This window comes from Hyla sarda, chromosome 2, assembly GCF_029499605.1.
Source record: "Hyla sarda isolate aHylSar1 chromosome 2, aHylSar1.hap1, whole genome shotgun sequence".
Lineage (NCBI taxonomy): Eukaryota > Metazoa > Chordata > Amphibia > Anura > Hylidae > Hyla > Hyla sarda.
Genome location: NC_079190.1, coordinates 10,456,936 through 10,473,794, shown reverse-complemented (window position 1 = coordinate 10,473,794; position 16,859 = coordinate 10,456,936). Strand labels below are relative to the sequence as shown.

The 16,859-nt window shown below is 47.0% G+C and overlaps 1 protein-coding gene across 1 annotated transcript; it reads left to right on the top strand.

Annotated features, from left to right (window-relative positions):
* The first annotated feature begins 14,710 nt into the window (after positions 1-14,710).
* LOC130357327 (odorant receptor 131-2-like) lies at positions 14,711-15,631 on the top strand. The gene has a single exon (XM_056560011.1). The coding sequence runs from the start codon at positions 14,711-14,713 to the stop codon at positions 15,629-15,631; it is 921 nt and encodes a 306-aa protein (XP_056415986.1).
* The last annotated feature ends 1,228 nt before the right edge of the window (positions 15,632-16,859 follow it).

Below are 16,859 nucleotides of genomic sequence, written 5' to 3'. Positions count from 1 at the left end.
TACACTCCTAAATCCATCCATCTGCCTTATGAAGAGAGGGTCCGTCAACAGCAAAATACCAAGGACCTGAACGCCCTCTACATCTGTATGTGGGACTACCCCCGAGAAGGGGAAACACCGTTAGAGCGCCACCACGCTACGGTGGCTAAATTTGACAAGGCCAGGGGATACGGTACTCTTCTTGATTGCAGGACGGGGAGTACCATCCTGGTGAACGGAAGGGCCGTCCAAAGGGAGTATCTTCACAAAAAATACCACTCCCTGGAAATTGGAGAAATCGTCGAATATACACCAGTCCAGAGTTTAAGGGGTGAGTGGGCTGCAGCAGTCACGAGGCCAAATAACCCCACGCAGATCCCCTTCAAGTATTTCCCCTCAGATGACTGGGAGGCAGATCCACATGGACTGAGGCCGAAGAGGTCCATCCCTATTGCCTCCAACAAAAGAGATTTCTTCCCACAACAACCGGATGTCTCCTTGCCTTGTAATGTGCCCAGGCCTACTCCTACTGAGGAGGTTTTGCCTAAACTGCGGGCACCAACCACAGTGACGCGGCCTACTCCTACTGAGAAGGTTTGGCCGGAACAACTGGCACCAACGGGAACAGCAGCCATCAATTTTATGGTAAATGTAAACCCCACGGTGTCTCAGTCCACCCTGTCTAATGTTGCTTGGGACACCACGATTAACCCCGTCAAGGGGTCCTCATCTCATCCTGACTCCCAAAGGTGCAAGAGTGTCACCCAGAGAGGAGGGCGTGTCAGGAAGGGGTTTATATGAAGTCTGATCTAATGTTTTCTGTTCAGCTTTGTCCCTACAGACTGCAACGTTGAAGAAGCACCTAGCAGGACTATGCTAAGACAGTTCCAGTTATTCATGCAACCACCAAGCTTGTACCTCGCCCTTGGCCAAGAGACTCCTGGTCATTAGGAGATTCGTAAGTGTGTGCCCGGCTAAATGTCGTAGCCGTGTTTTATCGAACTCCTAGCACAGGTGGACTGTTGATCCTTGTGCGTCTGTTTACATGTACATAACTCAAAAGTATTATATTATTTTCTTAGGTTGCTCCTTTGCACTTCTATCAGGTGAATGCACCTGTAAATTGTACTTGCTAATAAATGTGTGTCCAAAGGTTAAACCAATGTAAATGGTTTTTGTACAGGGACTTCAACTCTGTACATGTGTATACCAAACTTTAAAGGTGTTGTAGTAGCTGTATTCAGGTGGCTCTCCCAGCTCCACTGAGAGTAACCTTAATATCGGTCTCAAAGGTCTGTTCAGGGTAAACCACCCCTCAGATATCAAGACTGACTTCCAAATAATTTCATGTACACATAGTACATATCTTCATTTCTTTAGTGTACTTACCTCATGCTCATCGCAGTACACAAAACTAATATCTCACACTCTAAACAACTTAAAAAGAAAAAAACTTTAGGGACTGTCACATGTCATTACCCAGTCCATACCACTGTTTGTACACTAATTTGTTATCTGTTCTCGCTACGTGTTCAGGATGCTCTTCCTGGTCAGAAGGCGCTCCTGTAAGTGTACACACGTATTCAATAAAGGTAACCTAGGTAAGGTTTATCTAAAAAGAGTTCTAGGGATAAGTGCGTGTATCCAATGGACCCTAGTAGCTAGGTATTGGTCAGACAGTCTCAGGCAAGCCAGTACATTACCCGTGTACGTAACAGGTAACTAATGTGGTTGTCACGATTCGGCTAGCTGGTTGTGGATCCTCTGTGTCAGCGAGGGATTGGCGTGGACCGTGCCGGTGGACCGGTTCTAAGATGCTACTGGTATTCACCAGAGCCCGCCGCAAAGCGGGATGGTCTTGCTGCGGCGGTAGCAACCAGGTCGGATCCACTGGCAACGGCTCAACCTCGCTGACTGCTGAGAAGGCGTGGGACAGAAGGACTAGGCAGAGGCAAGGTCAGACGTAGCAGAAGGTCGGGGCAGGCGGCAAGGTTCGTAGTCAATATGGATAGCAGGAGATCTGGAAACACAGGCTTTGGACAACACTAAACGCTTTCACTGGCACAAGGCAACAAGATCCGTCAAGGAAGTGCAGGGAAAGTGAGGTATTATAGCCAGGGAGCAGGTGGAAGCTAATTAGGCTAATTGGGCCAGGCACCAATCATTGGCCCTTTAAATCTTAGAGAGCTGGCGCGCGCGCGCCCTAAGCAGAGCTGCGCGCGCCAGGACATGACAGCCGGGGGCCGGGACAGGTAAGTGACTTGGGATGCGATTCGCGAGCGGGCGCGTCCCGCTATGCGAATCGCATCCCCGCCGGCAATGTCAGTGCAGCGCTCCCGGTCAGCGGGTCTGACCGGGGCGCTGCAGGGAGAGAGACGCCGCGAGCGCTCCGGGGAGGAGCAGGGACCCGGAGCGCTCGGCGTAACAGTGGTGTAAATAAAAATGTAATATGAGATTCCTAATGTCTTAGTATGTAGTAACTTTCAGTCTGTCATACATACTTATAACAGTTCTAGTCAGTCAGAAAAAGAAACAAACAAAAAGAAAGAAAGAAATATAAAGTAAATAGATACTAGGATGTATTTCTTGCATAATAATGTCATCCTGTTCCTAAATGCATGGACATACATTCTTGTTCGTGAGTTTACCAGTACTTATGTCTGTACATTAAAGTTGAATTAATCTTGTCGGTATAAAAAAAGAAAAAATAATAATAACTTTATTCAAAGCTTGCAAGGACATTTTCATGCACAAAGACTCTCTTATTGTGTGTTAATACAGCCTGACAAAAGGACATTTTGAAATTATGCCCAGGACTGTTTCAGAACTTTCAGTACTTCGTCCCTCTGCCTTAGGGGACGGTCGTCGAGGTCGATTTATCTCAAGTAAGGGGGTTTGTGGTGCCCCGGTACCATACGTTGTACCTTACCTTGTGTGGTAAGTCCCCAAAGTCAGAGTTCCTGCATACTGGTAGGATCCTCCTAGATGAATAACCCTTAGTCACCTCTTCCTTCTTTAATTTTATGTTTGATGTATATAATTTGTATATAATTTATATATATGTATAGTACTTCCAGGACCTTAGGTCACATGACTACTAAGCCTATTGTTAGGTTAAGCTTAAGGACCTTCCAGGTCACGTGAGTGGGTCACATGATGTACCACAATGCTTTGTGAAGGGACTGACAGTTGGTGGGAACCAATAAGCTATGAGTCTGCCCCCTTGCCATATAAAGGTGCTGTTACCCAATCATCGCTCTCTTTCCCTTGGGAGCTCTGTACAGTTTTGCAAGAGAACTTAGGCCTGAAGCCTGCTCACTCCAGCTGACTACCAAACCGTGAGTTCAACTAAACTCAATCCTAAATCTAAGTGACTACTGAACCTAGAACCAAATCCTAAATTCAGTGGAACAGCTTAAAGCAAGCCTCAGAGCGTATTCCCTACAAGGTCCCAACCAACTGTGAGGAACTTAAAGTCCGGTCCTCTGTAAAGACTGTTACTACTGTTAACCTGCATAAACGTTGCAGTAAAGTTATTTCCAGTTTATTAAACCTCCGGTTGTGGACAATCCTTTATTCCTCCCTATCGTTCCTGGGACGGGTGGCGGTAGGATATAGATATATAGAGGAAGAACCCGCACCCTGGCGTCACGACAGTTAAGGGTTAATCCAACACCCTTTCATCACTGCACAGCTACACCCTTCCTACCCTACATCCCCACAAGCTCACCACAGATTTATGATATCATGAACACTCACCATCACAAGCCCTACTGCGCCATCTCTTTCACACATCTATTAGCATAGCGTCATCCATGCATTTCATTACTGTAACTGGGTCATGCGACCAGCAGTCTGGCCATCAGAAAATGACATGACTTTATGTGTAAGGAGAACTGGTCTGTCCTAGGCTGGACTGGACATAGCTGGCCGTGTGATGTATTGAGCCAGCGCCTGGCCTTTTTTATGGTGACAGGGCCGTAACATGACACTTCCGCTCAGCCTATCACCAGCCAAGGCACTGCAGTGTGACATGTCAGGCCCCAAAAACAGAAAGAAGACCGCACCAGAGGATGGGAGAGCGATGCCAGTGGCACCAGGGGAACAGCTGGAAGTAAGTTTATTATTTTAATTGCGGAAGCCTGGGCATAATGGGCGAAAAACATTTTTTAAAGGATAACCCCTTTAAAAGGGTACTCCCCCCCTAGGCATCTTATTCCCTACCCAAAGGATAATGGATAAGATATCTGATCGCAGGGGTCCCACTGCTGGGGACCCCCACAATCTCGGCTGCGGCACCCCAGACATCCAGTGCACGGAGCAAACTTCACTCCATGCCGGATGACTGGCGATGCAGGGAGGAGGCTCGAGATGTCATAGTCACATCCCCCGCTCATGACATCACAGTCATGCCCCCTCAATGCAAGTCTAAGGGAGGGGGCATGACGGCCGTCACCCCCCCTCCCATAGACTTGCATTGAGGGGGCGTGGCCGTGACATCATGAGCGGGCATGACTGTGACATCACGAGCTCGGCTGCACCCGATGCTCTAAACGAATGCCGGATGCAGCAGGGAGATCGTGGGGGTCCCCAGTGGCGGGACCCCTGCGATCAGACATCTTATACCCCATCCTTTGCATAGGGGATAAGATATCTAAGGGGCGGAGTACCCCTTTAAGCTGCTTCTGTCTGCCTCTGACAAAGAAATCAGTCTATAATTTTAACCCCTTAAGGGTTTTTCCGTTTTTGCATTTTCATGTTTAACTCATCACCTTCTAAAAATCATAACGCTTTAAATTTTGCACATAAAATTCCATATGATGGCTTATTTTTTGCGCCACCAATTCTACTTTGCAGTGACATCAGTCATTTTACAAAAAAATGGCGATATAGAAAAAAAATTCATTGTGCGACAAAATTGAATAAAAAATTTCATTTTGTAACTTTTGGGGGCTTCCATTTCTACGCAGTGCATTTTTCGGTAGAAAATGACACCTTATCTTTATTCTGTAGGTCCATACAGTTAAAATGACACCCTACTTATATAGGTTTAATTTTGTCCTACTTCCAAAAAAATCATAACTACATGCAGGAAAATGTATGCATTAAAAATTCTCATCTTCTGGCCACTATAACTTTTTTATTTTTCCGCATATGGGCCAATATGAGGGCTCATTTTTGTATTGATCTGACTTTTTGATCGCTTTTTATTCATTTTTTCATGATATAAAAAGGGACCAAAAATAAGCTATTTCTGACTTTGGAATTTTTTTGTACGTACCCCTTCACTGTGCGGTTAATTGACAAAATATTTTTATAATTCGGACATTTCCGCACGCGGCAATACCACATTTGTTTATTTTTATTTACACTTTTTTTATGGGAAAAGGGGGTGATTCAAACTTTTATTAGGGAGGGGGTTAAATGACCTTTATTAACTTTTTTTCACTTTTTTTTTTTGCAGTGTTATAGTTCCCATAGAGGGGCTATAACACTGCACACGCTGATCTTTTACACAGATCCCTGCAAAGCCATAGTTTCGCATGGATCAGTGTTATAGGCGGTCAATTGCTCAAGCCTGTATCTCAGGCTTGGAGCAATTAAACGCCAATCGGACGCGACGGAGCAAGGTAAGGGGCTCATGTCCCAGCTGATCAGGACATCGCGATTTTATCGGTGCCGCACCCTATAAGCCCAGGGCCCCGGCTATCATTAGCTGCCGTGACCGACCCGGTATGACGCGGGGTCACGGCGTGACCACGTTTTAAATACCGGGACCGGGCATACAGGTCCTTAAGAGGTTAATGTTCGGTTTATTTGAACAGTGAGACACAAAATAACAAAAATAAAATCCAGAAAAACTAATTTTACATAAGTGATGAATTGATTTGAATTTTACTTAGTAAAATAAGTATTTGATCCCCTATCAATTGGCAAGATTTCTAGCTCCCAGGTGTCTTTTATACAGGTAAGGAGCTGAGATTAGGAGCACTCTCTTAAAGGGACTAGTTCTCCTAATTTCACATTGTGACCTGTATTAAAGACACCGTCCACAGAAGCCATCCATCAGATTGCAAACTCTCCACCATGGCCAAGACCAAAGAGCTGTCCAAGGATGTCAGGGGCAGTATTATAGAGCTACACAAGGCTGGAATGGGCTACAAGACCATCACCAAGACATTGGCTGAGAAGTTTACAACAGTTGGTGCCATTATTCACAAACAGAAGAAACACATAATATCCGTCACTCAGGCGGGGACTCCATCTAAGATCTCACCCTGTGGAGTTTCAATGATCATGAGAAGCATAAGGGAAACAGCCCAGAACTACACGGGAGGATCTTGTCAACGATCTCAAGAGAGCTGGGACCATAGTCACCAAGAAAACAATTGGTAACACACTACGGCATGAGGGACTGGAATCCTGCAGTGTCTGTAAGGTCCCCCTGCTCAAGAAAGCTCATGTATTGGACCGTCTGAAGTTTGCCAATAAACATTTGAATGATTCGGAGGAGAACTGGGTAAAAGTGTTGTGGTCAGATATGACTAACATCGAGATCTTTGGCATCAACTTGCCATGAGGAGGAATGCTGCCTATGTTAATCTTTTTCTACTAAAGGGACAGGACAACTTCACTGCATCAAACAGAAGATGGATGGGGCCATGTACCATCAAATCATGGTGAGAACCTCCCTCAGCCAGGCATTAAGAATAGGTCATGGATGGGTATTTCAGTATGACATTGACCCAGAACACACAACTAGGGTAACAAAGGCTCGAGAAGCAAAACATCAAGGTCCTGGAGTGGCCTAGCAAGTCTCCAGACTTTAATCCCATAGAAAATCTGTGGAGGAGCTGAAGGTTTGAGTTGCCAAACATCAGCCTTAAAGCCTTAAAGGGGTACTCCAGTCCTAAGACATATTATCCCCTATCCCAAGGATAGGGGATAATATGTCTGATCGCGGGGATCCCGCCGCTGGGCTCAGCTACGGCAACCCAGACATCTGGTGTATGGAGCAAACTTCGCTCTCTGCCGGATGACTGGCGATGCAGGGTGGAGGCTCATGACGTTACGGCCACGGGACGCTTGCGATGTCACGGCCACGCCCCCTCAATGCAAGCCTATGGGAGGGGGCGTGACATCCCACAGACTTGCATTGAGGGGGCTTGGCCGTGATGTTACAGCCTCTGGCGCTGCACCCAGAGCTCAAAACAAACGCCGGGTGCAGCAGGAAGATTGCGGAGGTCCCTAGCAGCCGAGTACCCCTTTTATGACTTGGAGAGGATCTGCTAAGAGGAGTGGGACAAAATCTCTTCTGAGATGTCTGCAAACCTGGCGGCCACTGACCTCTGTGTTTCTATAGTAGTGGATGCATGGAATAGCCTTCCTGCAGAAGTGGTAGTTACAAACACAGTGCAGGAGTTTAAGCATGCATGGGATAAGCATAAGGCTATCCTTCATGTAAGATAGGGATAAGCATAAGGCTATCCTTCATGTAAGATAGGGGTAAGCATAAGGCTATCCTTCAGATAAGATAGGGATAGGCATAAGGATATCCTTCATATAAGATAGGGGTAGGTATAAGACTATCCCTCATATAAGATAGGGATAAGCATAAGGCTATCCTTCATATAAGATAGGGATAGGTATAAGGCTATCCTTCATATAAGATAGGGATAGGCATAAGGCTATCCTTCATATAAGATAGGGATAGGCATAAGGCTATCCTTCATGTAAGATAGGGGTAAGCATAAGGCTATCCTTCATATAAGATAGGGATAGGCATAAGGCTATCCTTCATATAAGATAGGGATAGGCATAAGGCTATCCTTCATATAAGATAGGGATAGACATAAGGCTATCCTTCATGTAAGATAGGGATAAGGCTATCCTTCATGTAAGATAGGGGTAAGCATAAGGCTATTGTTACGCCGAGCGCTCCGGGTCCCCGCTCCTTCCCGGAGCGCTCGCTACTGTCACGATGCCGGCTGGCAGGTAGTGGATCCTCTGTGCCAGAGAGGGATGGCAAGGACCGCGCTAGTGGACCGGTTCTAAGCCACTACAGGTTTTCACCAGAGCCCGCCGCAAAGCGGGATGGTCTTGCTGCGGCAGTAGTGACCAGGTCGTATCCACTAGCAACGGCTCACCTCTCTGGCTGCTGAAGATACTGAAGATAGGCGAGGTACAAGGGAGTAGGCAGTAGCAAGGTCGGACGTAGCAGAAGGTCGGGGGCAGGCGGCAAGGTTCGTAGTCAGGGGAGATAGCAAAAGTACTGGTACACAGGCTATTAAACACACAATACGCTTTCACAAGGCACAAGGGCAACAAGATCCGGCAAGGGAGTGCAAGGGAGGAGACTAGATATTGCCAGGGAACAGGTGGGAACCAATTAAGCTAATTGGGCCAGGCACCAATCATTGGTGCACTGGCCCTTTAAGTCTCAGGGAGCTGGCGCGCGCGCGCCCTAGAGAGCGGAGCCGCGCGCGCCAGCACATGACCGCAGGAGACGGGAACGGGTAAGTGACCTGGGATGCGATTCGCGAGCGGGCGCGTCCCGCTGTGCGAATCGCATCCCCAACGGCCATGGCAGAGCAGCGCTCCCGGTCAGCGCTGACCGGGGAGCTGCAGGGAGAAGGACGCCGTGAGCGCTCCGGGGAGGAGCGGGGACCCGGAGCGCTAGGCGTAACAGTACCCCCCCCCTTAGGTCTCCCCTTCTCTTTATCGGGTAACTGCCTCCACTGGGATGAGGACACCGGGAAAGGATGGAGGGATTCCTCAACGGCAGGCAGAACCGCAGGAGTAGGAATGGGGAGAGAGGGCAGAGGGCGAGACCTGGCACGGGGCAGTGTGACACCAGGACGAGGGCCATGAGGGGACACAGAAGCTTGCCTGATGGAACTGGGAGGGGGGGAGGGGCATTTCCTGTGGCAGGCAGAGTCCTTAATGACCTTAGGGGGACCGGATACAGGAGGAACCACAGAGTTACGGCAAGGGTTACTGGGAACCGGTTTTAGACAGTTCTTGGCACAAGAGGACCCCCAACTCTTGATCTCCCCAGTGGACCAATCCAGGGTTGGGGAATGAAGTTGAAGCCAGGGAAGTCCAAGGAGAATTTCCGAGGTGCAATTGGGGAGGACCAAAAGTTCAATCCTCTCGTGATGAGATCCGATGCTCATAAGAAGGGGCTCCGTGCGGAAACGTATGGTACAGTCCAACCTGGCTCCGTTGACCGCGGAAATGTGGAGTGGCTTGAGAAGACGGGTCACCGGAATACGGAATTTATTCACAAAGGACTCCCGAATAAAATTCCCAGAAGCTCCAGAGTCCAGGCAGGCCACGGCTGAGAGGGGAGAGCTGGCTGAAGTGGAAATCCGAACAGGTACCGTGAGACGTGGAGAAGCCGACTTGGCATCAAGAGACGCCACACCCACGAGAGCTGAGTGCGAGCGTGCGTTTCCCAGACGTGGAGGACGGATTGGGCAATCCACCAAAAAATGTTCAGTACTGGCACAGTACAGACAGAGATTCTCTTCCTTACGGCGATTCCTCTCTTCCAGGGTCAGGCGAGACCGATCCACTTGCATGGCCTCCTCGGCGGGAGGCCTAGGCGCAGATTGCAGTGGAGACTGTGGGAGAGGTGTCCAGAGATCTAAGTCTTTTTCCTGGCGGAGCTCTTGATGCCTCTCAGAAAAACGCATGTCAATGCGAGTGGCTAGATGAATGAGTTCATGCAGGTTAGCAGGAGTCTCTCGTGCGGCCAGAACATCTTTAATGTTGCTGGATAGGCCTTTTTTAAAGGTCGCGCAGAGAGCCTCATTATTCCAGGATAGTTCAGAAGCAAGAGTACGGAATTGTATGGCGTACTCGCCAACGGAGGAATTACCCTGGACCAGGTTCAGCAGGGCAGTCTCAGCAGAAGAGGCTCGGGCAGGTTCCTCAAAGACACTTCGAATTTCCGAGAAGAAGGAGTGAACAGAGGCAGTGACGGGGTCATTGCGGTCCCAGAGCGGTGTGGCCCATGACAGGGCTTTTCCAGACAGGAGGCTGACTACGAAAGCCACCTTAGACCTTTCAGTGGGAAACTGGTCCGACATCATCTCCAAGTGCAGAGAACATTGCGAAAGGAAGCCACGGCAAAACTTAGAGTCCCCATTAAATTTGTCCGGCAAAGACAGGCGGAGGCTAGGAGTGGCCACTCGCTGCGGAAGGGGTGCAGGAGCTGGCGGAGGAGATGGTTGTTGCTGCTGTAGCTGAGACTGAACTTGCTGTAGCTGTGACTGTTGCTGCTGTTGCTGTGACTGGAGCTGCTGTAGCATGGTGGTCAAGTACGACAGCTGGTGCTCTTGTCGGGCGACCAATGTAGGGAGGTCGGCGGCAGCTGGCAGAGGAACTTCAGCGGGATCCATGGCCGGATCTACTGTCACGATGCCGGCTGGCAGGTAGTGGATCCTCTGTGCCAGAGAGGGATGGCAAGGACCGCGCTAGTGGACCGGTTCTAAGCCACTACAGGTTTTCACCAGAGCCCGCCGCAAAGCGGGATGGTCTTGCTGCGGCAGTAGTGACCAGGTCGTATCCACTAGCAACGGCTCACCTCTCTGGCTGCTGAAGATACTGAAGATAGGCGAGGTACAAGGGAGTAGGCAGTAGCAAGGTCGGACGTAGCAGAAGGTCGGGGGCAGGCGGCAAGGTTCGTAGTCAGGGGAGATAGCAAAAGTACTGGTACACAGGCTATTAAACACACAATACGCTTTCACAAGGCACAAGGGCAACAAGATCCGGCAAGGGAGTGCAAGGGAGGAGACTAGATATAGCCAGGGAACAGGTGGGAACCAATTAAGCTAATTGGGCCAGGCACCAATCATTGGTGCACTGGCCCTTTAAGTCTCAGGGAGCTGGCGCGCGCGCGCCCTAGAGAGCGGAGCCGCGCGCGCCAGCACATGACCGCAGGAGACGGGAACGGGTAAGTGACCTGGGATGCGATTCGCGAGCGGGCGCGTCCCGCTGTGCGAATCGCATCCCCAACGGCCATGGCAGAGCAGCGCTCCCGGTCAGCGCTGACCGGGGAGCTGCAGGGAGAAGGACGCCGTGAGCGCTCCGGGGAGGAGCGGGGACCCGGAGCGCTAGGCGTAACAGCTACACTCTCTCCGCTGCAGCGCTCCGGTCAGATCCACTGACCCGGGGCGCTGCGATTCTGCTTCCAGCCGGGATGCGATTCGCGATGCGGGTAGCGCCCGCTCGCGATGCGCACCCCGGCTCCCGTACCTGACTCGCTCTCCCTCGGTCCTGTCCCGGCGCGCGCGGCCCCGCTCCCTAGGGCGCGCGCGCGCCGGGTCTTTGCGATTTAAAGGGCCACTGCGCCGCTGATTGGCGCAGTGATTCCAATTAGTGTCTTCACCTGTGCACTTCCCTATATCACCTCACTTCCCCTGCACTTCCCTGCCGGATCTTGTTGCCATTGTGCCAGTGAAAGCGTTCCTTGTATGTTCCTAGCCTGTGTTCCAGACCTCCTGCCGTTGCCCCTGACTACGATCCTTGCTGCCTGCCCCGACCTTCTGCTACGTCCGACCTTGCTTCTGTCTACTCCCTTGTACCGCGCCTATCTTCAGCAGCCAGAGAGGTTGAGCCGTTGCTAGTGGATACGACCTGGTCACTACCGCCGCAGCAAGACCATCCCGCTTTGCGGCGGGCTCTGGTGAAAACCAGTAGTGACTTAGAACCGATCCACTAGCACGGTCCACTCCAATCCCTCTCTGGCACAGAGGATCCACTACCCGCCAGCCGGCATCGTGACAGCTATCCTTCATGTAAGATAGGGGTAAGCATAAGGCTATCCTTCATATAAGATAGGGACAGGCATAAGGCTATTCTTCATATAAGATAGGGATAGGCATAAGGATATCCTTCATATAAGATAGGGGTAGGTATAGGGATATCCTTCAGATAAGATAGGGATAGGTATAAGGCTATCCTTCATATAAGATAGGGATAGGCATAAGGCTATCCTTCATATAAGATAGGGATAGGCATAAGGATATCCTTCATATAAGATAGGGGTAGGTATAGGGATATCCTTCATATAAGATAGGATAGGTATAAGGCTATCCTCCATATAAGATAGGGATAGGCATAAGGCTATCCTTCATATAAGATAGGGCCAGGGACTATTGATAGGATGCAGATTATTGGGCAGACTAGATGGGCCAAATGGTTCTTATCTGCCAACACATTCTATGTTTCTATGTTGCCAACAAGGGTTTTGCTACCAGGGACATCATGTTTTCCAAATCAATTTATAACTTTTCTGAAATGCGTTTTTTATGGATTGTTTTGTTGTTACTCTGCCCCTCACTGTTCAAATAAACCAACCAATAAAATTATAAACCAATTAATTCTTGGTCAGTGGCAAAACATACAAAATCAGCAGGGGGGGGGGGGGGTCAAATACTTTTTTCCTTCACTGTAGGTGATAAATTTCCATTGCGGGTCAACCCCTTTCAGTTTACTAATGCATACCCATCACTTTATGATATACATATAATTATATAAATGTTCTAGAAATGATAGCTAATATTTCTACAAGGGTCATCAGGGAAATCCCGGACAAGAATAGTTCTTCATATTTCATCTGGAATTAGAAACAAAGAAGAACACAAGTGAGAATTCTCGGTGACCCACAGGATTACTGTTCAGTTTCCAGATCATTTCGTCGTGTCAGGAATCATCGGAGCAGAAGCCAAGTGAAGTAATTATAGGAATCATGAAGATAATATAAGGCGGTGGATGAGCATCTTCACTAACAAGACCGGGGAAAACTGTATCCTCATTGTCGTGAGTATTAACCAACGATCAACACAAAGTCACAGTATAGGAAAACAATGAAAAAAGTTCCTATGTTGGAAAAAAGTGTATTTTTTTTGTATATTGGAGAGAATGCAAAGGGATCCAGTCAACGTTTTCTGTATATTCTATCAATTCCTGGGAAAGTTCTAGAAGGTCTACCCTAAAAGCGCGAAGAGACGAAAACGGAATTGGCGGCTCACCTCAGCTAAGCACTCACACCTGCACACGGATTGACCGGTAGTGCTCCCGGTCCAAACAGGAGTGCAAGGAAGAAAAGTATCCAGCGCGGAGTACAGTGAATCAGGAACTTTATTGGAGATCACATGGATAACACAGATAACACCAATGCGTTTTTGGGTCAAGCTGGACCCTTAGTCATGGCATCATGGCAGCCATGACTAAGGGTCCAGCTTGACCCGAAACGCGTTGGTGTTTTCTGTGTTATCCATGTGATCTTCAAGAAAGTTCCTGATTCACTGTACTCCGCGCTGGATACTTTTCTTCTTTAAAAGTGTGAAGGGTCTCTTTATTTTACTATCCTCTTGAATGGAATGAGAGTCATTGTTGACGAACCATTCATATATCAATGCTGTCACCCAGTATTACCCCGCCATCAACAAGGGCCAAAGAGTGAAGTAAGAACTGCGGAGCACTCACCGGGTATTTTCAATCAGAGGCTTCTTTATTGTAGCTTCGTACACACGGGTCACATGCAGGGGAGGAAGATGGTAAAGACGCGGGGTATTCGAGACGGCGACAGACCGTTTACGCGCCTCGGCGCGTAAACGGTCCGTCGCCGTCTTGAATACCCCCGCGTTGTTACCATCTTCCTCCCCTGCATGTAACCCGTGTGTACGGAGCTACAATAAAGAAGCCTCTGATTGAAAATAGCCGGTGAGTGCGCTGCAGTTCTTACTTCACTCTTTTCATCTACTATTTACTGTTTGAGTGGATTTCACCGAAAAGGTTATCGGGAATGGCTTCCAGGGAATGTGTGGATCCGAATATTTCCTAATCACAGTGCAGCATAGGGATGGTGCACAGATCACTGCCTTGCATTTGTGTGAATTTGGGCCAAAGTGTGTTTCTTAAAATGAAGTGTAGCTTTTGCCTCAGTGGTGGTGCAGACGACCACTACTATTGTCAAGAATCGAGCGAGGTGAAGCATTAAAATGTGAGTGACCGCTGCTGCATATGCCTGAGGGCCGGCGCAAGAGATTCACACCAGACAGGATGTTGGTATTAAAACTCTTTCCTCAGCATGAAACTCTATGAATGTTCCCAGAGAGTTCTCAAAGAGTTTCTGTTTAATTCAGGAAGTACATTTGTTTTTTACATTCGAAAAAAGAGGAGGGTTAGTTATGACGTCAAAAATCAGCATGTTACATTTTGATTGGTTATTTGAGCTTTATCTCTGTTTATATTAGCATATTTAGTATTTTATTTCTTTCTTGGCCAAAGTTCATTTATGCAGCCCTCTCGTTCTAATACTGGAAAATTCCAGTCCTTTGCCATCCTTATACAATCTGCATCTTCTTCAAATGTTTTGACTTCCAACGTCTCATCTTGGGCCTTCTGGCATCATTCCAAGGTTACTTAGTCACAAGCAGATTGCAAGCTCAGGAACATGGTGCATTGTTTAAAAGTAGGTAACAGATATCTTTTTTCACCATTAGAAATGACATAATATATAAGTATTAATATATATATTGATCGGCAGTCAGAATCATTTTAATCAACTTGACACTATTACCTACATGAACATCCCATTGTGTGAAGTGTTTAATTTCTATGTTGAAAATGTAATTTTCTTGTCTAAATTTGTGACAGATATATTCGTATCTAAAGATCTTCTCTTCCACACTATGAGGCCACCATTCCACCACCAACAATGGAGAACTCATCCACACTGCAGGAAAACGCAACCCACGCACTGACCATCCGCAGCAGGTTATCAGAGTCCATCCTATGGACTTTCATTCTCTCAACCATCCTCGGCTTCAGTTTTTTCCTTTGCTTTGTTACGTTAGTTCTAAACGTCTTCTTCAAGACCCCGATTCTACGGGAGAACGCTCGATATGTCCTCTTTGTCTTCTTGCTCCTCAATGACACGTTGTATCTTTTTATAGGGTTTTGTTTGATGGTGGCTTCTATATATTTATTACACAGTCCTGTGCCACTTTGCTACATTTTATATGCATTCTCTTCCAGTGCATTCAAAGTCACCCCCTATAACCTGGCGGCCATGGCTTTGGAACAATACGTCGCTATTTGTCACCCATTACGACATAAACAGCTTTGCACAACCCAAAGAGCTAATGTCGTGTTCACCACGATATGCTTCCTGGCCATGATTCCATGTGCAGCCGATTTGTATCTCATGGCCTCGTCGAAAACAGGTATGTTCAGTCTTTATGTTATATGCCGGCAAGAAAACTTGGTGTTCAACCCAATTCAGAATGTCCTACGGTCCATAACCCTCATTGTGTGTTTCACATCAGTTGCAATAGTCATCATATCCACCTATGTCAAGATCATGCAGGTGGCCAAGAGACTGAGCCCATTGTCTTCTTCTGCATCTAAAGCCGGGAAAACTGTTATGATCCACGCCTTTCAGCTACTATTGTGCACCAGTTCCTTATTGTCCATACTTACCCAAGAGTTTCCTATCGCATGGCCGGAGTTCTTCCCCACAATCCATTTCTTCTTCTTCACCTGTGTGCCCAGGTTCCTCAGCCCCTTAATCTATGGAATCCGAGATGAACTCTTAAGTCGATATATAAAAAAGTCTTTATCCAGATACATTAGTTAAAGGGGTACTCCGGTGGAAAAAAATTTTTTATGTCTTTATAAGTCAACTGGTGCTAGAAAGTGAAACAGAATACTTTTTTTTTTTTAACATAAGATATTTTTTATTGAAATTATACAAATTTTTCTTAGAGGCGTACTCTGGTGAAAAACTTTTTTCTTTTTTATGAACTGGTGCCAGAAAGTTAAACAGATTTGTAAATTACTTCTATTAAAAAATCTTTACCCTTCCTGTACTTATTAGCAGCTGTATGCTACAGGGAAATTCTGTTCTTTTTGAATTTCTTCTTTTTTTCCTGTCCACAGTGCTCTCTACTGACACCTCGGTCCGTATCAGGAACTGTCCAGAGCAGCATAGGTTTGCAATGGCGATTTTCTCCTGCTCTGGACAGTTCCTGATACGGACAGAGGTGTCAGCAGAGAGCACTGTGGACAAGACAAAAAAGAAATTCAAAAAGAACAGAATCTCCTCTGTAGAATACAGCTGCTAAAAAGTACTGGAAGGATTAAGATTTTTTAATAGAAGTAATTTACAAATCTGTTTAACTTTCTGGCACCAGTTCATTAAAAAAAAAAAAAGTTTTTCACCAGAGTACGCCTTTAAGAAAAATTTGTATCATTTCAATAAAAAATATGTTGTGTTAAAATTAAAAAAAATTAAAACGTATTCGCCGTTCGGACTCACATTTTATTGAATTTATTTGACTCTGACAAAGGTAAAATAGTGATATTGCAATTGTTAATTGTTGTAATTCTTCACTGAGATTCCGTTGCAGCAGAATCCGTTTGAATTTTTCTGGTGTCCGCAGAACAATGAACACGTCCGTTCTTACTGCGGACTCCGAACAAAAGGCATAGCCATCTATGAGACTACGCATTCCTGTGTGTTTCCAATGCGGCATGTTACACCATCACCCGCAGTCTGCAAAATGTCCACACAGAGATTTTACGTGCGGACATTACGAAATGTGAAAATCAACTGGTACCAGAAAGTTAAACAGATTTGTAAATTACTTCTATTAAAAAATCTTAATCATTCCAGTACTTATTAGCTGCTGAATACTACAGAGGAAATTCTTTACTTTTTGGAACACAAAAACATATGCTGCTCTGGACAGTTCCTAAAATGGACAGAGATGTCAGCAGAGAGCACTGTGCTCGTGATGTCAGCAGAGAGCTCTGTGTTCCAAAAAGAAAAGAATTTCCTCTGTAGTATTCAGCAGCTAATAAGT